The sequence below is a fragment of the Zootoca vivipara genome, chromosome 15 (assembly GCF_963506605.1).
Source record: "Zootoca vivipara chromosome 15, rZooViv1.1, whole genome shotgun sequence".
NCBI lineage: Eukaryota > Metazoa > Chordata > Lepidosauria > Squamata > Lacertidae > Zootoca > Zootoca vivipara.
The window spans coordinates 43,754,003-43,777,159 of record NC_083290.1 but is presented as its reverse complement, the minus strand read 5'-3'; the positions used below and the strand labels follow the sequence as shown (position 1 = coordinate 43,777,159).

The window sequence follows — 23,157 nt, the reverse complement described above, 5'->3', positions numbered from 1 at the left end:
CCACTGTATTTGGAAATGTAGGAAACCTGTTGTGCTCACTACAAAATATGAATTTCACATAAGAGAACTGGCAATACTCAGACTCCCCCCACCCCTCAAAAATCCTAGGCTCCTGTACTTTAAAACACAGACAAAAAGTAGCATAACAGGGCTCTCAAAACAGGCAACCTCCCACAATTGAAGAACCACAAAAGGCAACCCCCCCCCTCAATTTAAAAAATAGAAATTGAGAAGAGCAGACGCCTTGACAGGCACCATGGGAAGTGTGTCTGACCCTAGTTTAGTGGTAGGTCCTCAGTTCAATCCCTGGCAGACTCGGGAGACCTGCTGCCATTCATTGTAGACAAATTGATATAAAGATGGACCCAAGGTATAATGCAGATTTGAAAAATAATTCCTTCTTTGTGTGTGCCTTTTTTCTTTTGAGGAGTTTTGTCCTTGACTGTCCCTCACTTAAAAGTCTAGGAGCTGGGAATTATTTTGCACCCCCTCCTTACAAACAGTGATTTAGGTTGCCATGCTAATGGTACCCTGCTAGTTACTTATCTATATATATTAAAATGTAGGCATTGCGCGCACAGATGTAACAGCCTTTCTCCGTAACCGCCGAACTGTAATGTAACAAATTTGGCCACAACGTTCCATGCCCATCAGTGAGGGATCTGGCATAATTTTTTTTCCAAAAAAGCAAACCTTTCATACCTAAAATAATGATTAAACAAACACACAAAAATGTGGCGCTCAAATTAGACGTCACCAGCAGAAGCTATGAAGACTCCAGCAGCATCCAGTAGAAAGGCAGATCACCCACTGCTGCCTCAAAAGCCACGCCACCAGATGACACCACAAAATTCCACAGCAACCAACTGAAAACAGGCCCAACCAACTGAAAACAGGCCTTTTGCAGCAACAAGGCCCAACATTGCCAAGTGGAGGTAGGATTAGTGCTGAACCTTTTGAGCTTGGTGTGTCAAAATTCGCCAAAAAAACTGAGCATAACTTGGGTGATGTGTCACTTTGAGAAAAACACCATAATTTCATGATATTTACAGTTTAAATAACAAAAATGTATAATTGTAATATATAACTGTATTTAATAAACCAAAAACTAATTATTTAACTTATTTTTTTAAAAAATCAAAAATATTTTAAAAGGGGAAAAAATAAGGCAAAACCCAGAGGTCTTTCCCAGTGGGACTCTGGGCTCAGGCCTTCCTCCAACGGGTTGGGCCTGTGCTTCCTCGTGGCCCTCTTCAGCCCACCTCTCCCCTCACTACCATTCCTTGAGAGGAGGTTTAAAATGCATTGGGGTTGACCCCCTCTTCCCCTTGCATTTTTTTTGCGCCCAACACGGTCTCCTGCTTCAGTCTCCCAAATTTTTAACAGCTTCCCGGCTTTGTTCCACCCAGCCTTCTACCACAGTATTTTAATTATTGTTATTTTTAAAAAAAAGAAAAGGGGGGGGGAAGGCTCCCCTCTCAAAAATAGTCAGACAAGCAGGTTTCAATTTAAAGGCAGGCCAACCAGCAGTCAAACAACAGTGACAAAAGTGGGAGTGGGGGGGTGAGAAGTGGGTAGGTGGGGATGATGATGATGAGATGAGTAAGGTATAAAATGAAGGGGGGAGTGATTATTATTTTTTTGCTTCTGGGAGGGGCAGCTCCCCCCCACCCCTCGCTGGCTATGCCCATGGCTTCTCTGGAGCAGCAGAAAACAACCTTTCACCCACTTCTATACGACATCCTTTTATATATTTGAACATGGCTATCATATCACCCCTTAACCTTCTCTTCTCCAGGCTAAACATACGCAGCTCCCTAAGCCGTTCCTCATAAGGCATTGTTTCCTGGCCTTTGACCATTTTGGTTGCCCTCTTCTGGACACGTTCCAGCTTGTCAGTATCCTTTTTGAACTGTGGTGCCCAGAACTGGGCACAGTACTCTAGGTGAGGTCTGACCAGAGCAGAATACAGTGGTACTATTACTTCCCTTGATCTGGATGCTATACTCCTATTGATGCAGCCCAGAATTGCACTGGCTTTTTTAGCTGCTGCATCACACTGTTGACTCATGTCAAGTTTGTGGTCTACCAAGACTCCTAGATCCTTTTCACATGTACTGCTCTCAAGCCAGGTGTCACCCATCCTGTATTTGCGCCTTTCATCCCCCCCCCCCAAGTGTAGTACTTTACATTTCTCCCTGTTAAAATTCATCTTGTTTGCTTTGGCCCAGCTGTCTGATCTGTTAAGGTCATTTTGAAGTGTGATCCTGTCCTCTGGGGTATTAGCCACCCCTCCCAATTTGCTGTCATCTGCAAACTTGCTCAGGATGCCCTCAAGCCCATCATCCATGTCATTGATAAAGATGTTGAATAAGACTGGGCCCAAGACAGAACCCTTGTGGCACCCCACTAGTCACTACTCTCCAGGATGAAGAGGAGCCATTGATGAGCACCCTTTGGGTTCGGTCAGTCAGCCAGTTACAAATCCACTGAATGGTAGCATTGTCTAGCCCGCATTTTACCAGCTTCTTTACAAGAATATCATGGGGCACCTTGTCAAAGGCCTTGAAAGTAATTGTGGTTTTCTTTTTCGTGGCAATAAACACCTCTGGGCTTGGACTGCTATCTGGAAAATATTCCTCCCACCCACTTCCCAAAGAATACAAACTATCCTTGAAGCATGCTTACCATAAAGATGTGGCCCTGTGGGGTATGCCATATCCCGCCTATTTGTCATCCCCTTTGCTCTCTGCATTCCCCATCTCACTGCACTGCCTACCCTCCCCTGCCTGATTTAATTCCCTTTAACGAATTCCAGATTTCAGCTACATCAAAGCCCCAGATGCATTCCTCTTGAGAGAATATAAAGGCAGCCGCATCTCTCCCGCCACCCCGCCAATTTCAGAGTCTGGGATTGGGGAGGTATCCAACCGTTCCCCTTGTTTTGCGGCTGGAGCCAGCACCTCCTCTGATGGAGGTTAGTTGAGGGGTAGTACAAGGCTGCTTTGATCCATATATGGGATGGCAGCTCTCTGTTCATCCTGGTGGGAGGGCAGCAGTATTAGGGTAGCTCTCATACTTGCCATCTGTGCCTCATTTGAAAGCCATATAGTGAACACCCTTGTGGGAGAAGCAATCTCTCTCTCTCTCTCTCTCTCTCTCTCTCTCTCTCTCTCTCTCTCTCTCTCTCTCTCTCTCTCTCGTGTGTGTGTGTGTGTGTGTGTGTGTTCATGGGAGGGCTACTCAATGTTCAAGGTTCTAATGGGGATATGGTCCACACACCAGACCAGAAATCTTAGCACTTTTTGAAATCAGCACATACCAAAATAAAACTACCCCCTGGTTCCTCAGATTTGAGTAGAAACTGGTCACACATTTTCTGTGTTTTCCTTGACTAATTCTGCTTGCAACCTATGCTGGTCACACAATAAACATTATACTGCTCCTGTAATCATGACAGCTAGGAACACAATTTTTAGATGTCATTTTTTTAAAAAAAGATATGATACTGTGTGTTAAATTTCCATTTGTAATTTGAGTGCATTTTATATATTAATATGTTAACCACTTAGAATGTTTTGCTGTAAGTATATCAACTTCTACAAGCTTAGGGGTAGAGGTGGCATCTCATTATTTAATGACCTTTGAACCCTGTGGATGCACTGCAAGACTGGAGGGGGTCACCTGCTTATAAGGCCTTGCGGGTGGTTGCTTTGAGTAGCACAGAGGTCAAGGAAATTGCTAGCCCACTGACTATTTTGTTCCCTATCAATCTTCTTCATCTCTTTTCCAGGTCTCAACAATTTTCTCCCAGTCAGACAAATGGTGAGAGTTCAGCAGAGTTGTTGTCCATACGGTTTCAGGTGAGCACCCCTCTGCTTCTGACACCAATCTCTAGATTAAAGTACATGGTGGGGCATCCTGAACCATGCATTTTATGCATGTATTTTTGTCAATAATTTACACCCCATATTTCTGTCAAGGGATGCAGGTGGCGCTGTGGTCTAAATCACTGAGCCTAGGGCTTGCCAATTGGAAGGTCGATGGTTCGAATCCCTGCGACAGGGTGAGCTCCCGTTGCTGGGTCCCTGCTCCTGCCAACCTAGCAGTTCGAAAGCACGTCAAAGTGCAAGTAGATAAATAGGTACCACTCTGGCGGGAAGGTAAACGGCGTTTCCGTGCGCTGCTCTGGTTCGCCAGAAGCGGCTTAGTCATGGTGGCCACATGACCCTGGTGGACACATGAGCTGTCTACAGACAAACGCCGGCTCCCTCGGTCTATAGAGCGAGATGAGCACCGTAACCCCAGAGTTGTCTGCGACTGGACCTAACAGTCAGGGGTCCCTTTACCTTTTTATTGCTGTCAAAGTGACTAACAGAGATTTGAAAACATCAATAAATAAAATTAAAAATATTAAAACAAGACAGAATATTAAAAAATACATCTGATAAAACTTTAGAAAATAGTACCTAGGGAATAAACCAGTGGGTTTTACTTTTACATAGAACTGTGCTGCATAACAATTTATTAAGAGAGCTAATTATTTAACAGGAATAAAATGATTTTACTTGCCTTTTTGTTTTCCTCGTCACATACAGAAAGGCAACTGGGCACTGTTCCCTTGACCCATTCATGCAAATCTAACCTAAGTGTGGCCCCCTGCTACCTCTTACCTGGCCTTCAGAACTCTTCACAGGCCACATCTCCTGCCTGGGTTATACCTCTCACTGAACCTGTTCAATAACTGCCTCCAGTTTTTTTCCCTAGCAGGAATCTGTGCTTGAGCTTTTGAACTGGCCTCTTGCTTCCCTGATGGAGAGCTGTAGCTGTGGAAACTTGTTTGCTGGGCCACAGCTGGACTGTGTGTCTCATCCACAGAGTCATCCACAGAGTCTCATCCACTGCCCCAGCTACCACTAGCATGCGCCCCCAACTACGAACTGCAATCTTTGGTCTAAAAAAGAAGTTCCCCACCACTGCATTAATATTGCAGCTCATCTGCCATACTATAGAGATCAGGGCTGTAATATTCCTTCTCCCTAAAAGTTAACATTACAAATAGGCACAAAGTGAAAACCACTGGACAACACAAACATTGATGGATGCTTTGCATTCCAACATTCCTTATACTTGTCTCATTTAACTCAAATACTGTATTGGGATAATGTCTTTCTTTATTTGCCTGTGTATGATTTATGTAAGTTTTCCTCCTTCATCAGTATCAAGAATCTTCCTTAGCTATCCTACAATTGACAGAACAGTGTCAGTTTTCCAGTATCTCACTCAACCAATTTTAGCTGCAGTGGTTATTTGCCAAACTGGTTGTTTTCCTATTGGCAGAAAGCCATCAAGCACTTTCAATCCACACATTCAAAGGATCTGTTAAAAAGATACCCCAATTCAACCATTTCACAGATAGCTTTCCAGTACTGCTTTGCTTTCAGATAATTCCAATACAAAATGGAAAAAGCAGCTGTTGTCAGCCTGATATCTCCAGTATTTATATTATAAAATTCTATTCTATACCCTGTTAAGTTTGGTCAGAATGAAGGTATAACTCGACATGCCTTTCCCAATGTGCTGACTGGGGCTGGTGGCAGTTGGAGGGTGCCAGTTTGGGGAAGACACCTGTAGCAGATCCGTGATTCGGATCTCTTATTGTTAAACACACAGAGACATGTGCACATAGAAAGAGGCCAACATGAGACACGTACAGTGGTACCTCAACTTATGAAGACGATCCGTTCCGCGGCCGTTTCGTGCTTCTGCGCATGCGCCGACTGTGCGTGCCGCTTCTGCGCAGGCGCAGAACGCGTGTGCGGCAAAAAGGCTTCCAGGTTTGTCGACTTTGGAAGTCAAAACCTTCGGAAGTCGAGTCGTTCGGATGTCGAGGTACCACTGAAAAAACATACTGTGGTTTGAGTTGTGATCACATATCTCTGCCAGGACATGAATATATGTGCTCCATGGAAATGTATCATTACATCTCAGTTTGTTGAGAATGTCAGCTCTTCAACAAACTTTCAGGTGCTTATAGGTCATTCACTTATACAGGCCTCTGCTTGCCTTTGTTGCTGAATTTCTGTTTCCATTAATGCTGAGGCTTAAGAGGTTTACGTCAAGGGCTTCTGCCCCTGGGCATTCATGTCTCTCCACCTACCTTTTTGACATACAATCTTTTTTGTAGTTTTCACTCTGATTGGCAGAGGCACCCTGTGAAAGGCCCTTCACTGCAGAGGTCTGCTCCTACACTACTTCAGCTACTGCCATGGGTTGAAAGTTTATCAAAAATAAGACCAAGACTCTTGCAGGGTATTACACTGTTGCTGAGATGTCTACTCTGGCTGACAGTTTGTTACTTGAGTGTAGCTGCACCCATTTTTCCCAAACTCTCTGCCAGTTAATGCTAGGTGTGTACGATTGCATTATCAATGTTAAAACGTCGCAGCTCTCTTGCAATGATGGCAGTTCTGTGTTCAGGACGCCCGCTGTCTGTGTTATTTGACAAAGTTCGTATATTCCATGATCCAAAATTCAATTGTCTTTTACGACCACTAGGTGGTGACCCCACTGGGCGCGGTAATCCAGTCAGGGGGAAAGGGAGGCAGACTATGTTTAGGGCACCTTTTCTAGCCCCTCCCCCTTTTGGGGGTGAGCAGAGTGGATCCTAAAAAGGGCTGCTCAACTGCCTCATTCCTTGAGTCAGAACGACTGAATCCGTATCTACTGCCCATGTTCATGACTAGGGGCTTCCAGATTTTAAGATCCTGCCCCCGTTACCATTTGCCGATTGCCATGGGACTTTTGAGCTTTGGGTTGGGTTTTTGGAAGACACCTGTATGTGATTTTGTTTTATGTGTGTAGGTCAGTCCACGCTGACCAATGCACAGTCTTCTCAGTAGGGCTCTGTTCCGATGGCATGAAGTAGTCACGGCAAACCGGTAGATTCCTATCTGCTTCAGCCTTCATCCGCCTTCACAGCCGTTGTAACAGACCGCTTGTTATCATCCGCCTGTTCTGCCATGGAGGACTTCTTGGATCATTCTTTGTCTAGCTCCTTCCCTTTGACCTTACCGACTTGGGTGACCCTGCCGGGAGTACGAGATTCCCGACGGTTTCACTTACAAGGGTCATAGGAACATGCAAGCCCACTCACCACGACAAGGTGGTGATCCAAGGTGGTGATTCAACACCAGCATCTCCAGGTAGGGTTGGGAATGTCCTCTGCCTAAAACTCTGGAGAGCTGTTGCATTTAGTGTAGACAATTATGAGCTAGATGGACCAATGATAAAGCAGATTTATGTGTCTCTATGCAGCCTATCTGTCTTGACATGGTTTTTTTATGGACTTCTCCTGTAGGATGTTGTAAGAACCAGAGACGATGGTCAGAACTCCGTGAGATCTTCCTACTCCAGCCCAGCCTCCATCAGTCCACGGCCCAGCAGTCCCTACTCTCCTTCATCTCCTGGATTCCGAGCCGGTGGCCCATACAGTCCCCAGAGGCCTGACCTACCCAATGAGGGCAGAGGGGAATCTGTGGTGAACAGCCGCAGGTAAATAATAATCCTGATCCATGTAACTCTGCATCCTGTTTCCTGTGACAAGCCAGATGCCTCCATGCTCTGTTTGTGGGTTTCTTCCTGGCAAGAGTCCTCCCCACAAAACATTGGAATTCTGAGGTCTGCTGCATCAGTCCAATGGAATCTCCATGGTCAGTCGTAGCAGCTGCAACCCCCTTTTAAATCAGTCTTAAGGCTGGTTTAAAACACAGCTAGGTCACTCTCTTTCTGCATTTGAATTGAAGGGGGTGTTTGGGAAAATGCAACAAAACACAGTATTTCATAAGAAGCAACAGGATAGATATGGGAAAGGTATGGATCAGGCATCCCCAAACGGTGGCCCTCCAGATGTTTTGGCCTACAACTCCCATGATCCCTAGCTAACAGGACCAGGGAAAGATGGGAATTGTAGTCCAAAACATCTGGAGGGCCGAAGTTTGGGGGTGCCTGGTATGGATTGTGACTAATGTCATCTGTATGTCACTTCCCAAACCAGCAATGGAAGCACACTGGGTGAAGAGTAAACATGGATATGTACACAGCCTAAATCGTTGCTGCCCAGTGAATTCCATAAGTTACTGATGCATTGTATAAAATATTTTCTTTTGTCTGACCTGAATCGACTTCCAATCAAACTCATTCGCTGATCCCCAATTCTAGTACTGTATGGGAGAGTCTAATCTCTGGACTCAGCTACTTTAGTAAAAAAAAAAGTGTTTTATATACATTTTTACACTGTGATACCAGATGGCTCTGTGGAGATTTCCCACTTTGAGGTTTACAACGTGTTTTCCTGAAACACTTTTTTGACGTGTCTAGATCAGGCATAGGCAAACTCGGCCCTCCAGATGTTTTGGGGCTACAACTCCCATCATCCCTTGCTAACAGGACCAGTGGTCGGGGATGATGGGAGTTGTAGTCCCAAAATATCTGTAGGGCTAAGTTTGCCTGTGCCTAGTCTGATCCAGCCTCTCTCTTTGTCTCATTTGGGTATCATTTTATTAGCAACTGTCAGGTCCCCTCTGGACATCTTTAAATTAAAAGGCCCCAAATGCTTCATCTTTTCTTCTTGGAAAGATATGCTGTCTGTTTGATCAATCTGGTTGCCCCTTTCTTTATCTTCTTCCAGTTTTGTAATATCCTTTTTGAGATGTGGTGACCAGAACTGTTCCAACAATATTCCAAATGCCCCATAGATTTTAACATTGTAATGTTGTTTTGTTTCGTTTTCAGTCTTCTTTCTAATATAGAATTTTCTTTGTCACTTTTGCTGTACATTGAGTTGATGGTTTCACTGAGCTGTCCACAACTCCAATATCTTTTTCTCGTTGGTCAGGGTGCATTCAGATGCTAGTGCACTGCACTCCATTATGGAGAGTGCCTTTTGGGGCTCTTCACAGTAACTTGGGTTTTCTCCCTCCTAAAAGAACATCATCTCTCTCTCTCTCTCTCTCTCTCTCTCTCTCTCTCTCTCTCTCTCTCTCTCTCTCTCTCTCTGTGTGTGTGTGTGTGTGTGTCAACACTGTCAACAAAGTTCTGGGTGGTGGGAGTAGTAGTCCAGCAACATCTAGAGGGCCACTGATTTCTCATTCCTGATAATTATTTGTTACTTCTTCCCTGTAATATCCAATTGTCTGTGTTCTCCTTTCAGCTTACATTCTCTGGAGAGCTCGTTGGGAATCTCTGACGAACCCTATGGGCAGCAGCATTCAAGCAGCAAGCAGGTAAAGATTTTTAAAGCTCAAGCTGTTTATGAGACTCCTTGGAGCCCTGAGGATAATATCTGTATAGGGCCATCAATGTATCCATGCTGCTGTATGGTTGGGGGTGAACCCTGTCCTATAAGTGTGTTTTCTGTAGCCCTGCTTCTGCTGTGTCCTGTCACTGTGTGTTAGCAACACACCTGGCTAGGGATGTTTGCTTGTTCTTATCTGGTGTCTCCAAGCAACAGCTGGAAGCTGGGGAGGCAGAACCAGTTTGGGGAGGCACCACCTACGTCTCATGGACACAAGAGGCAGGGTGTTGGCAAGTGCTCTGCTTGCCTCTCCTTCCTCCTGGGATCTATTAAAGTGTCTATTCAAAGCAATCCCCCTGACTGCTTTTGCCAAAGGGACCTGCTTGTGGGGTTGTTATTGGTGGGGGCGCTTGTGTTCTGTGGGAAACCCTCAGTCCTGAGACAGCTTTGCAGTGGCTCCTGTAACACTGTTCAGCTGAGCATCTCCTGTAATGTCAGCAGCTCGTAGCTTTCAAGAATTTATGTTGAGTTTTTACTTGCAACGACATCAGAGACAGACAGAGACAGACAGACAGAGATTCACAGGATCCTTTTGCCATCTTCTAGCTCCATTTTGTTTAGGTATCTCTCAATTGCTTCTTTGAGAAGGAATTGTGAGCCTTCTCTCTATTGAACACATTGACATTGAGATTCCGGCATTGCAGGGGGCTGGACTAGATGACCCTTGGAATCCCTTCCAACTCTACAATTCTATGATTCTATTATTCTGTGACATGTGCTTCAGTTTTTTTATAGTTGGGGTAAGAGCTGAAAAGGCCACAGGTATGGATGTCCACAGAGGATCCGTGGCTTATCATAGCACATTGAACATGAAAGAGAAAGAGAGAGCTTCCAATGCAGACGGTGGTTAAACTCTACAGAATTTGCATAGTTCTGGGTTTTTTAAAAAAAACAAGCCTATCATCATTTTAATCTTGGTATGATAGCATTGAGAACTTAACAATATGTGGGCAGTTCTCTGCTTTTTAAATGCTTAAAAACCAGAGGGGCCTTGGTGATGAGCTTGTCTCTGGCTTCTTCAATAGGAACATTTCCCGTTATCCCCCCCCCCCCCCCGCAATGCACACACATGCCATCCTATCCTCCTCTCTTTCTATCTTACACAAATATTTTCTCTTCCTTGGACCCATGTGTTTTGTGAATCCCAATGCCAGTTTGTGAGAGAGAGATGGGCGTGGGGACAGTTCCAGATTGTGCAATGAAATGAAGCATGTAAATTAAGTCCATTGAAGCATGTCTGCCTTATTTGCATAATTTAAATTGCAGAATTTTGCTTTTGGGCTGCACTGTCTTGAAGGTTTTAGGTGGGTGTCAAAAGCAAAGCCCCACTCCAGTCCACCAAAACAGAACATTAAAAAAACACATTAAAATATAAAGCTCACCGCCACTACCTTTCTCCAGTTTAATCCTGATCTTCACAGAATTAAGACCAGACAGGCATGGCATAATAATTAATTGTGGCATGGCATGAATAATTCCAAGGTTGTTGTATGGATTACACCTAGTTAGTGCAGGTGAGACTCCTTGAACACTCAAAAGTACTATACAAAGGTTGATTTGCCAATAATAATGATTACAGGATGCTCCCATGCTCCCTAGACATGCTTTGCTACAGATCCCAAGACCTTTCTGGACCTGTCTAGTGAGCTTCCTAGCCGGTTTCCCTGGGTGATCCTGTTGAATGGTTTAAGGTTTAAGGTTCATTATTGTTTCACAAGATGTGTATCTCTTTAAAAGCCAGAAGTAAATGTCATGACCTGGTTTTGCAGCTGTGGGGCAGGACAGCAGGTGATGTTAAGTTTGTGTGAATTAAGCTGTGTCAGCAATTGGGTACAGTATATAAGGAGCATTGTGTACCTCTCTCAGTACCCTGGTGGGTGGGTCACTGGATGGGTCATGTTTTGTAGTGTTAATGTAACTTCTGTTATTTTCTATAATTAAAACCAAGCAAACGATTTACTTTGCATTCTCTTAATTATGCTCAGAACATGTAGTCTCCTCAGCATGCTTTCTGCAGCGCAGTTACTCAGTTTACATTTCATAACAGATCCTTCTGGAATGCCCCTGTTCTCCCTCTCCTCCTATGGTCTTCGTTGAACCTCCTGATTCCTCGCCCATGTGTCCTGGCATCTCACTCTCCTGTTGCTTTTGGGCTGGGTGCTGCTGTTTGTTTGCTTGCTTTGGCTCCAGGGGTTGGCCACCCTCTGCTTTTTCTATGTTCTGGGCCTATTTTTCAAGCCCAAATTGGGTAGGGAGGTTGGCCCCAGAGCACAGTGCTTGCCAGCTGGCACCTTGCTTGCCCCAGCCCCTCAACCCCTTGGCTTCTCTGTCATGTTTTTCTTTCCTTCTCTGCATTTATTTGCTTTAGCTCTTGGCCCCATTGGTTGGCCTCCTCCCTACCCAGCGGTTGCATCAGTGGTGGGGGCTGAGATTTGAGTGTTGGAGGGTGGTTAAATGAGGCTTAGGCCTCATTGGTTTCCTCTTATCTTATTTGCCCCAGAAAAATTCCTTGGCCGTGCAGTTCTTCAGATGCAGAGAGCAGTAATTAACCTAAAAGTGTTGCATTTCTTATGTGAGCCCCAAATCAAGGAGGAACCTGCTGCAGGCTGTCAGTCTGTTTCTTTTCTTCCTGGTGTTCACAGTTGGAAAGTTTGGGTGCAAAGAAAGATTTACTGGCATGATTAGGCATGTGTGTTCTACAGGGCTGGGCCACTCAGGAGGTGAGCTGAGACAGCAGGATCCACAGGGGCAGCAGATCCTGTTGTAGATCTTTATTCCCCCCCCCACACCCCTTGTTCCTGCTATAAATGCTCACTCACCCATGCCATTTGTGGTCTGCCTCGGGGCAAATTGTCTTGGGCCAGCCCTAGTGTTCTGGCTTGGACAGAGGACAGATCAATGGATCATTCCTATTCAATTCAATTCAATTCAATTCAATTCAATTCAACACCTTTATTAGCATATATATAAAATATAAAAACAAGGACAAAACATACAAAACATATAGGTCATTAGTATAAATAGTAACTCTACATCATACAGAAATAATGGAGAGCAGGAGGAGGGAAAGGCACACAAGGGATCCTCAGCTATCATTGTTGAAGGCTAGATGTATTGATTTTAATTACATAAATTCTGGACAAGTAGTGGGCCATAATTCTGGTAATTTCGGGGAAGTCATCCCTCAGCAAGAGCTGAACCACTGTTTCCTTGTTGGGGAGGGTTCCAGGTCTCATAAAGGATAAGAGGGGGCCAAAATAAAAAAAAATAGAAAGGGGACAGTCCAGAATCATGTGGGCCATAGAGTCTACCTCTTTCTGGCCACAAGGGCATAATCTATTCCAGTAGGGGATGCCTTTGAGTCTTCCGGCTAACACAGAGGATGGAAAAGCATTTAGGTGGGCCAACATAAATACTCTGCGATAAAAAGGAGATATCAGGTCATATATATAATTAGGTATCAATCTTTGGTGCGGCGGCAGCCCCAAGAAGGCAGGCGAGCATACTAGAGGTTGGGCAGGGTGAAGTTTCTGGAGTTCAATATAAAGCAGTCTCTGTTTAATAAGAGTAAAGATATATGAGTCCTCATATGTCAGGAGGGAATCCTCTGAGAAGCCTAGTTGCCTGAGTTTGTTGGAAATATTAGAGAACCAAATACAGCTATAGTTGTCTTTCAGAAGATAGGATATCAGGCTATCTGGATCGGTATTAAAATGGATTTTTAGCCAATATTTAAAAGTAATGATCCAACCTCTTGTCTCAAGAAGGTGTTGGCCCAATTCTGCACAGATAGCTAAGTATGGCACACATTTTGGTACTCCAAGGATTTGCCGAAAGAAGGATGATTGAACTCCTTCTACTTTGTTGTTAAAGCTGGATATCCATAAGGGGATCCCGTATAGAAGCTGGGAGGCGGATTTTGCCTTATAGGCAGCAATTGCTGCAGGTACAAATTGATTCCCACCAAGAAAATGAAAGCGCTTGATTTGTGCAACCGAGCATCTTGCTAAATTAATTGTTCTGTTGCGATGGGTCACCCATTTTAAGTTATAGTGAAAGGTGACACCCAAGTATTTATAGAATTTAACTTGCTCCATTTTTTGGGTTCCAATCGACCAATTGGACCATTCCTATTAAAAGAGCCAGAGTCCTTCTATAGTGAGCCCACGGGACTATTTAGTTTGGTGCTTCCAGGAAGCTAATAAGCAGGGCACAAAGTCAGTAGCTGCCCCACATTGTTGCTGCCCCAGCAACTCTCATACAGTGATAGACTACTATTTAACAATGATGTCTAATAGCTATTGATGGGCCATCCTGCTCCAATGTTTGCCTAAGCTTCTTAGACTTGGCAATTGGTCTTTCTCTTGTTGGCCTGATCAGTAATGCTGTCTTCTGTACAGTAACCTTCCATGATGTCTGAAAAGGCATAGCAGTATACTTCAGGTTCTGTTCCATCTCTGACATTGGTCTCCTAGCTCTAACCCCAGTCTTCCAGGCTCTACCAGAGCATGAGGGCTTGTGACTATTTTTTATTGTTATTCAAAGCTGGCAGCTTTAAATGTGTTTGGGGTGTGGGTGTGTTTGTGTTTGGTAGGTCTCCAAAGTTAGGCCAGTTGAGTCACTTAGCAAAGCTCCATGGAATGGTATGTAGGCCTGGGCTAGATCTTTGTATGGGTTTCAATATTTCTTGGAACTGACGGTGTCTCTGTGTGGGCACTCTGGGTGGGCACTCTGGAACCAAGGAATCTGGGTGGGCACTCTGGAACCAAGGAATCAAGTCTTTGCTTGGAGGGCAAGCAGTACCACGCCTTCCAAATATCAAGCTGCTTGGGGATGGGGAAGAAGGGTAGAAGACATACAGCAGAGGAGAGGAACAGAAGAGCACCAGGACACTGGAAGGGTGGGGTGTGTTTCTGCACGGTGCCTGTTGCTCTTGCCTATCTATGCTCTGGTGACTTTCCCTGGATTGCTGGGTAAAGACTTCCTTCCCTTCAATGTGTTCTGCCCAAGCTGCTGCCTCAACTAGGGCCTGGGAGCACACAGGTGGGCTTACCTGGCAAGGTGCCGCCCATCTTGCTACAGCCCAGGCTCATCTTTGTTTTCTTAACAGCTTCACTGCTCTTGGTCTTTGTTAGGCAAGTGTTCCTTACCCAACTTTGGGGCTGGGATGCAACCTGCTGGGCATCCTGGCATTTGCTGAGGCCTCGGAGAGCCCCTGCTGCTGGAGCCCAGTCACGGAGCTTCCGTAGGCCCCACGGATGTCTGGGCTTGGCTCTGGGCAGCAGCGAGGCCCCCGAGAGCTCAGAACGCTCACTTCCAGGATAAAAACGTTCATAACCTGAAAAAATGTAACTCGAGGCATTCGTAACCAGAGGTACCACTGTATCAACAACAATTTTAAATGACATAGATAAAAAATAAAAACAATATTAAAAAAGGAGCCCTCTCTGCCCAGCAGGCCCAGCAGCAGCACTCCTTTATGGAGCCTGTCAGGCCCCGCCCCAAGCCAGGTGGAGAGAAGCAGGGCAGGGCCCTTCAGACTCCCAGCAGGCAGTCCTGGGCCCTTGTTCAGTCTGAGGGCCACATTCTCTCACAGGCAACGTTCTGGAGGCTGTCTGCAGGTGATGGATGGTTTCCCCCCCCCCAATATTTTGGGGGGCCTGGTATGCATTGCACATACATGACGCCACAGTCTCCTGACCAGTGCAGTCTTCTGCAACATTGGGGCGGGGCCCCTCAACATTGCGGGGGGTGGCCCCCTTTCAAACAAATATTGAGGGGGCTGAAGACACCTCCGCTCCCTAGAGCTGGCATGCCTGGAGTGTTATAAAGACAGGCGGGTAGGTGGGTGGGTGGGAGGGTTGGGATACCTGGCACAGAAGCATAGGCCCAAACCATTCTGGGAGCTTCCCTGAAAGCAAAATGATGTGGGTCCTTTCTGGTGCTCCTACAGATGCTCACTTCCTGAAGCTCTGGCCAAAACATCTCAATCCTGCTGCTGCTGCTTCCAGTCTGGGTACCGTACTCCTGGGAACTGAGGTTCAGCAGTGATGGTGTTGCCCAAGCTGCCTCCTGGCAGTTATATTTTCAGCACCTAGTTGCCACAGTCAGTGTAAAGTAAGGTTACCAGATGTCTCTGTTTCCCAGGGACAGTCCCCAGATTTACAAATCAGTCCCCATACAAAATCCATTGAAATTTACCCAAATTCATTGGAAAAAATCTGGTAACCTTAGTGTAAAGGGGGAGCAGCAAAGAGCGCCGAGTCAGGTTTCCACCCTTCTCTTTCCCCACCGGCCCCCTAGCTTCTGTGCACCCTTCTTCCTGTTCAGCTGTATTGCTCCTTCCCAATTAGCAGCTGGAAAGTATCTTTTTGAAGGTGTGGGGCTCCCCCTTGTGGTTGGTGCATGCCCTGAAACAGAGAGGTGTGAAGGTTGTGAAAAGGATTTTTGGACAGCGCATCACTCTGTTGGGCAGTTGAATGTGTCCACCCAAAGGCTTTAGGCATTGATTGTTTTAGCTCAAGGATGAGTTATGGACACAAGAATGTGCAAACGTCTTCTTCTGCCCCCTCCCCACACCCTTGCAGGAAATGAGTTCAATGTAGGGTTAACCTGTTTAACTTTAGCTCCATTCAAGTCTGTTTACGACTCTCCCGCTGTATCCTCAGAACAAGCTTATAATGACTCCTTTCCCTGCTGTAATGCATAGTGCAGCTTGCCATGGAGACCTTCCCAAATTGCTTGTAGAGTTTCCTTATGATGAAGTAACATGTGGACGGTCCTTAAAAGCCACGAGAGGACACGAGAGGACTATTGCAACAATGAATGTTGTAGTCCTGGTGTTATGCTCTATGTTCCCATTCCATTGGTGATCTGAGGCTGAGACGGAGATTGGCAAAAGTGTGAAAAGCAGCTATTGCAAAGATGGGACATGAGGCTAAGCTTCCCAGACTTAAGACAAAGTCTCATCTGCTGGATCAGCTTGGCTCCAAAGTGGAGGTGCAAAGTATCTCATGAGACTGTAGATTTTGAACTTTGCATGATTCCCATGGTTCACCTCTCCCTATGGCTAACAAAACTTTTTTTTTAAAACCCAATATAACCAAATGCACATAGTTAAAAGAATTCAGCTTTTCTTCAGTTCAGGTAGCAATGTATGAATTACCTTTTGTTTTTAACACTCACCTTTGATGTGACCTCCTTCCAGTATTATATGGCAATCTGCTGTCAGCTGTGTGTATTTCAGTCTACAAGCATGTTTTTTTTGGATCGATTCACAATGGGGAACTGTAGTAGTGGTGATGGACAAAAACTTTCAGGATCTTGTTCTGACACGTGAGAGTTTGTTGGGGACTGAGTGTGCAACAATTCCATGGAGGCAGATTGTGATATTAGATACACAGTTAACCTTCAAGAAAATCTCGGCTTGTTTGTGTGCCCACCGCTGTGTTAGCATTTTATTTATATATTGCATTTTTATCCTATCTTTCTTCTGAGGAGCTCAAGAGGGCATACATTGCTCTCTCTCCCACCCCAACTTTATCTTCATAACCTCCCTTTTAAGTATGTTAGGCTGTGTGTGTGTGTGTGTGTGTGTGTGTGTGTGTGTGTGTGTGTGTGTACTGGCCCAAGGTCACCCAGTACGTTTTGTGGCTGAATGGGAATTTGAATTTGGGTCTACCCAGTCCTAGTCCAACTCTCTTAACTGGTACACCACACAGGCAAGTTTCTAGCCCCAACACATGTTTGACAAGTTGGTGTTCATGCTCAACCTAAAAAACCAGGAAGTTAGCTGAATTAGATTCCTGTGGTTAGGGGTGAAGCTTCTTGTCTATGTCTTTCTATCTCAGTTCTCCCCCCCCCAATTATTTTAGTAACTTTGTGTTATTTATACAGTTTTCCCTGGTGCTGAATTTGGATTGTTTGGCTGCACTCACCCCTGGTTGTGTATATTGGCAATGTGGGTTGTGTAAGGTAAAGGGATACCTGACCATTAGGCCCAGTCATGACCGACTCTGGGGTTGCGGCGCTCATCTCGTGTTATTGACTGAGGGAGCTTCCAGGTCGTGTGGCCAGCATGACAAAGCCGCTTCTGGCAAACCAGAGCAGCACATGGAAACGCCGTTTACCTTCCCGCTGTAGCGGTTCCTATTTATCTAGCACTATGACGTGCTTTCGAACTGCTAGGTTGGCAGGAGCTGGGACCAAGCAACGGGAGCTCACCCTGTCGCGGGGATTCGAACCGCCGACCTTCTGATCGGCAAGCCCTAGGCTCAGTGGTTTAACCACAGCGCCACCTGCATCACCTGGGTTGTGTAGCAACTGCTTATTTTTATGGGGCCAAGTCCTATAATGCGTGATGGTCAATTCATCTCTTCCTGGGGCTGAGAGGATCCTTGGGGCCACACCTTTCCTACAGAATGCATTTACACCAAGCCCCATCTCTTTCTGCACCAGCTGCAGGAGCGAAGGAGCACCAGCCACTCGAGTGGATCTCCAGTTACAGTTCTGCTTCCATTAAATGGATCTCCGTCCCCCGGAGCATATTCATTCCGCAGCCCATGGGAGAAGAGGAAGGACCAGGACAGGAACTCCTCTTCCTACCAGCGCAGTTACAGGTAATCTGTCTAGTGCTAAGGATGCTTTCAGACTGTCTGTTTTGGGGTGGGATTTAGTCACATAGCAGCCGATTCAGGTTCAGCAGCAGCAGCAGCAGCACTTTTAGGTTGTATAACCTCTTTCTAGATACATGAGGCAACTTACCAGCTGAAGAAGCAACAAAATGTGCAACAAATGTACAACACACCTTAGAATAATCTAATCCAATATAAATAAGTCCTAATAAAAATATGACTTAAAATATACAATATGTATCAAATAAAGGTTGCACAATAAAAACTGTTTTGGATTTCATCCACAGAACTAACCCATTTCCCCAATAGATCAGACATTTCATAGAATCATAGAATCCTAGAGTTGGAAGAGACCACAAGGGCCATCCAGTCCAACCCCCTGCCAAGCAGGAAACACCATCAAAGCATTCCTGACAGATGGCTGTCAAGCCTCTGCTTAAAGACCTCCAAAGAAGGAGACTCCACCACACTCCTTGGCAGCAAATTCCACTGCCGAACAGCTCTTACTGTCAGGAAGTTCTTCCTAATGTTTAGGTGGAATTTTCTTTCTTGTAGTTCGAATCCGTTGCTCCGTGTCCGCTTCTCTGGAGCAGCAGAAAACAACCTTTCTCCCTCCTCTATATGACATCCTTTTATATATTTGAACATGGTTATCATATCACCCCTTAACCTTCTCTTCTCCAGGCTAAACATACCCAGCTCCCTAAGCCGTTCCTCATAAGGCATCGTTTCCAGGCCTTTGACCATTTTGGTTGCCCTCTTCTGGACACGTTCCAGCTTATCAGTATCCTTCTTGAACTGTGGTGCCCAGAACTGGACACAGTACTCCAGGTGAGGTCTGAACAGAGCAGAATACAGTGGTACTATTACTTCCCTTGATCTAGATGCTATACTCCTATTGATGCAGCCCAGAATTGCATTGGCTTTTTTAGCTGCTGCATCACACTGCTGACTCATGTCAAGTTTGTGGTCTACCAAGACTCCTAGATCCTTTTCACATGTACTGCTCTCAAGCCAGGTGTCTCCCATCCTGTATTTGTGCCTTTCATTTTTTTTGCCCAAGTGTAGTACTTTACATTTCTCCTTGTTAAAATTCATCTTGTTTGCTTTGGCCCAGTTGTCTAATCTGTTAAGGTCATTCTGAAGTGTGATCCTGTCCTCTGGGGTGTTAGCCACCCCTCCCAATTTGGTGTCATCTGCAAACTTGCTCAGGATGCCCTCAAGCCCATCATCCAAGTCATTGATAAAGATGTTGAACAAGACTGGGCCCAAGACAGAACCCTGTGGCACCCCACTAGTCACTACTCTCCAGGATGAGGAGGAGCCATTGATGAGCACCCTTTGGGTTCGGTCAGTAAGCCAGTTACAAATCCACTGAATGGTAGCATTGTCTAGCCCACATTTTACCAGCTTCTTTACAAGAATATCATGGGGCACCTTGTCAAAGGCCTTGCTGAAATCAAGATAGGCTACATCCACAGCGTTCCCTTCATCTACCAGGCTTGTAATTCTGTCAAAAAATGAGATCAGATTAGTCTGACATGACTTATTTTTCAGGAACCCATGCTGACTTTTAGTGATCACAGAGTTTCTTTCTAGGTGCTCACAGACTGTTTGCTTAATGATCTGCTCTAGAATCTTTCCTGGTATTGATGTCAGGCTGACTGGGCGGTAATTGTTTGGGTCCTCTCTTTTCCCCTTTTTGAAAATAGGGACAACATTTGCCCTCCTCCAGTCTGCTGGAACTTCGCCTGTTCTCCAGGAATTTTCAAAGATTATTGCCAGTGGTTCTGAAATCACCTCTGCCAGTTCTTTTAATACTCTTGGATGTAGTTCATCTGGCCCTGGAGACTTGAATACATCTAAACTAGCCAAGTATTCTTGTACTACCTCCTTACTTATTCTGGGTTGTGTTTCCCCTGCTGAATCATCTGCTCCATATTCTTCAGGTCGGGCATTGTTTTCTCTTTTGGAGAAGACTGAGGCAAAGAAGGCATTGAGGAGTTCTGCCCTTTCTCTGTCCCCTGTTTGCATTTCACCATCTTCTCCTCTGAGTGACCCCACTGTTTCCTTGTTTTTCCTTTTGCTACGGACATACCCATAAAAGCCCTTTTTGTTGCTTTTAACCTCTCTAGTGAGCCTGAGTTCATTCTGTGCTTTAGCTTTTCTGACTTTGTCTCTACACGTGCTGGCTATATGTTTGAATTCCTCTCTGGAGATTTCCCCCCTTTTCCATTTTTTGTACATATCCCTTTTAAATCTTAACTCAGTCAAAAGTTCTTTAGATAGCCAGCCTGGCTTCTTTAGGCACCTTCCATGTTTCCGTCTCATTGGTATTGCCTGAAGTTGTGCTTTTAATATCTCCCTTTTAACAAACTCCCAACCATCATAAACTCCCTTCCCTTTTAGTATTACTGTCCATGGGATTTCTCCCAGCGTTTCCCTAAGTTTTCTGAAGTTGGCTTTCTTAAAGTCTAGAATTTGGACCTTAGTATGCTTGGTTGCTCCTTTCCGCTGGATAATAAACTCCAGAAGAGCATGGTCACTCCCACCTAATGATCCTGCCACTTCTACCCCACTAACCAAGTCATCACTATTGGTTAGGACCAGATCTAAAATGGCTGATCCTCTTGTTGCTTCTCCCACTTTCTGGACAATGAAGTTGTCTGCAAGGCCAGTGAGGAATCTGTTCGACCTTATGCTCTTGGCTGAGTTTGACATCCAACAAATATCAGGATAGTTGAAATCCCCCATTACTACTATCTCACTTCCTTTGGAATGCTTGGCCATCTGTTCCAGGAAGGCATCATCTGTGTCCTCAGTTTGGCTTGGGGATCTATAGTAAACTCCCACAATGAGATCACTGTTGTTTTTCCCTCCCTTAATTTTGACCCAGATACTCTCAATTTGGCTTTGAAGTTTTAAATCCTGGATCTTTTCACAGGTATACATATCCCTAACATATAAAGCTACTCCTCCTCCTTTCCTGTTTGGTCTATTTCTCTTAAATATATTGTATCCCTCTATTACTACATTCCAGTCATGAGATTTGCAATAAGGAAAGTGACAGGGGAGTGCAGAAGTGTGAGATAACATTTGCTTTAAACTCAGTGTCATCCGTCCTTCCTGCAAACGAATCAGAGTGAGTGCTCATTAGATAGGCAACAAAGTCTAATCTCCCGGCAAACTAACCAGGATGAATGCTCAATAAATGGATTGTCTGGAAGCATCTATTTCCGAAAATTGCTAAAATCATGTATGAGAAGCTGCCAGACCAAAGTGACACTGAAGGGTGCTTCCAGGTGTGCCAGGTTTCATGCATTCAGTACAGGTAGAGCTGGCAGAGCAGGTACTTCTCAAAACACAGAAACCTTGTTTGCACTGCGGTAGAGTGATTCCTGCCTTTCAGGCCACATAGACTACATTGGTTCTTCGCTTCTATGCGCTTCTGTGGTGTTGGCAGACAGGAGTGAGTGGGTGGGGGTCAGAGTTCAAGGGCAGAGCCACTGCCAAGGCACATCCCTCTGTCTTCACCACTAAGCAGCTGTAGAGTAGGGGGACCAAGGGCCCTGCTGCTTATTTTATTTCTATAGCCTCAAGAAGTTCTCCAAGCAGCCTGCAAAAGGTTCTCAAAATAAAATTGCTCTCGGATCTGGGACAGGGGCAGAAAGGACTTTGTTGTCCTCACATAAAACACCATCTGAGCCAAAAGAGTGGGGGGAGCGGATGGATTCTTCTTAGCAGGAACTTGCCCCCCCCCCCCGGTGTCTCAGGCTCCATCTGGGAAAAAATTGCAATGGCAACCTGAGACATTTCAGTCCCAAACCTCCCTGAAGTCACATCACCTACTTTGGGGGGAGCCAAAATGCTGCCCCCCCCCCAAAAAAAACCAGGCAAACCACTTTGATGCAGTTCTAGAGAGTGTCCACATTATGCAGCAAATGCACAAGTGTGTGAACACAGCCAGAGTCTCTCCCTGGATCACCAAGCAGCAAACTCAGCCAGATCTTTAGGGTGGTTTCTGCTTTCTCTGCCTAGAATACAAATTCTACAAATAGCCCCATAGACCCTCACTATTGTTCCCAGGCTATTTCCTTAGGTGGATACCAGACAAAGAGGCAGATGGCTCCTTTTGACTCTGCATGCAGACCCTTCCCACTGCTGGTTGGGAAAGCCACGAAAACACACATTGGCCACAATGCACATCTGCCTTGACCTTTCATGTGAAATGCTACACTTTGATGTGTTTTTGCCCAAACCTGCTTTGATCTTAATTGATAACTGCTTACAGGGTAAAGATATCTCAGCCCACTGGTATGAACATAGTATAATAGGAGATTTACATACACATCAAACTGTGCCAATGTGCACACAATATGCAAATGTGGTTTGAAATGCAGTGAAAAAGAATGACCTTGCTGAATTTTAAGCAGGTGATGTGTACACAGCTTATCTCTCGTTTTCCTGGGAGCAAAGTTGTCGGCCTACTTTGCTCTTCAGGGAAAGCATTAGCCTCTGCTTTAGTTTATATAGAAAGAAGGCAATATGACAGAGGTTTATACCACTGTGCGTTGCCTGGAGAAGGTGGAGAAAGAACTTCTTGGCTCCCTTTCTCATAACACGAAGTTGTGGACATCCACATTCAGGACAGTACTTCTTGCAGCACATGCTCCCACAGGAGGCAGTGATAGCCAGCAACTTAGATGGCTTTAAAAGAGGATGAGAGAATTCTGTGGAGATAAGGCTGTCAGTGGCTCTGCCTTCATGGTTGGAGGCAGCCCTGCTTCAGAATACCAGTTCCTGGAAAATCCAGGAGGGGATAGTGTGGTTCTTGTGCTCAAAACCTGTTTGGGGGCTTCCCACAAGCGTCTCATTGGCTGACTTGCCTGACTCAGCAGTCTCTCCCTATTTTTTAATGTTTTCCTGCTGTGAGGCTGAGTGAGGGTTAATTTGACGCTGCTGACAAGTCTAGAGGCTGGGCAGGTGTCTCAGGTAGGGCGTGTTCTACCTGCACTCTCAGGAGAGTGAGCCTGACCAGGTCTGGGGACAGGCAAGCAGGAAAGGAAATCTCTCCAGTGGTGGTGGGGAGCAGGATTCAGTTCCTGCTGAAACTGTTAGCCCTTGAGGGTCATTATACCTGCCTGGTAACAGTAGGTGGAGCCTCCTTCC

The 23,157-nt window shown here is 45.4% G+C and overlaps 1 protein-coding gene across 2 annotated transcripts in view; it reads left to right on the top strand.

The window, feature by feature from the left end:
• The window catches only part of PDLIM2 (PDZ and LIM domain 2), a 64,081-nt gene that overhangs the window by 32,621 nt on the left and 8,303 nt on the right, over positions 1 to 23,157 (top strand). For both annotated transcript variants that reach the window (XM_035139380.2, XM_035139381.2), the window contains exons 4-7: positions 3,794 to 3,863; positions 7,361 to 7,554; positions 9,212 to 9,284; positions 17,813 to 17,973. In XM_035139380.2, the coding sequence (XP_034995271.2) occupies positions 3,794 to 3,863; positions 7,361 to 7,554; positions 9,212 to 9,284; positions 17,813 to 17,973 (498 nt within the window). The remainder of the gene's footprint in view (positions 1 to 3,793; positions 3,864 to 7,360; positions 7,555 to 9,211; positions 9,285 to 17,812; positions 17,974 to 23,157) is intronic.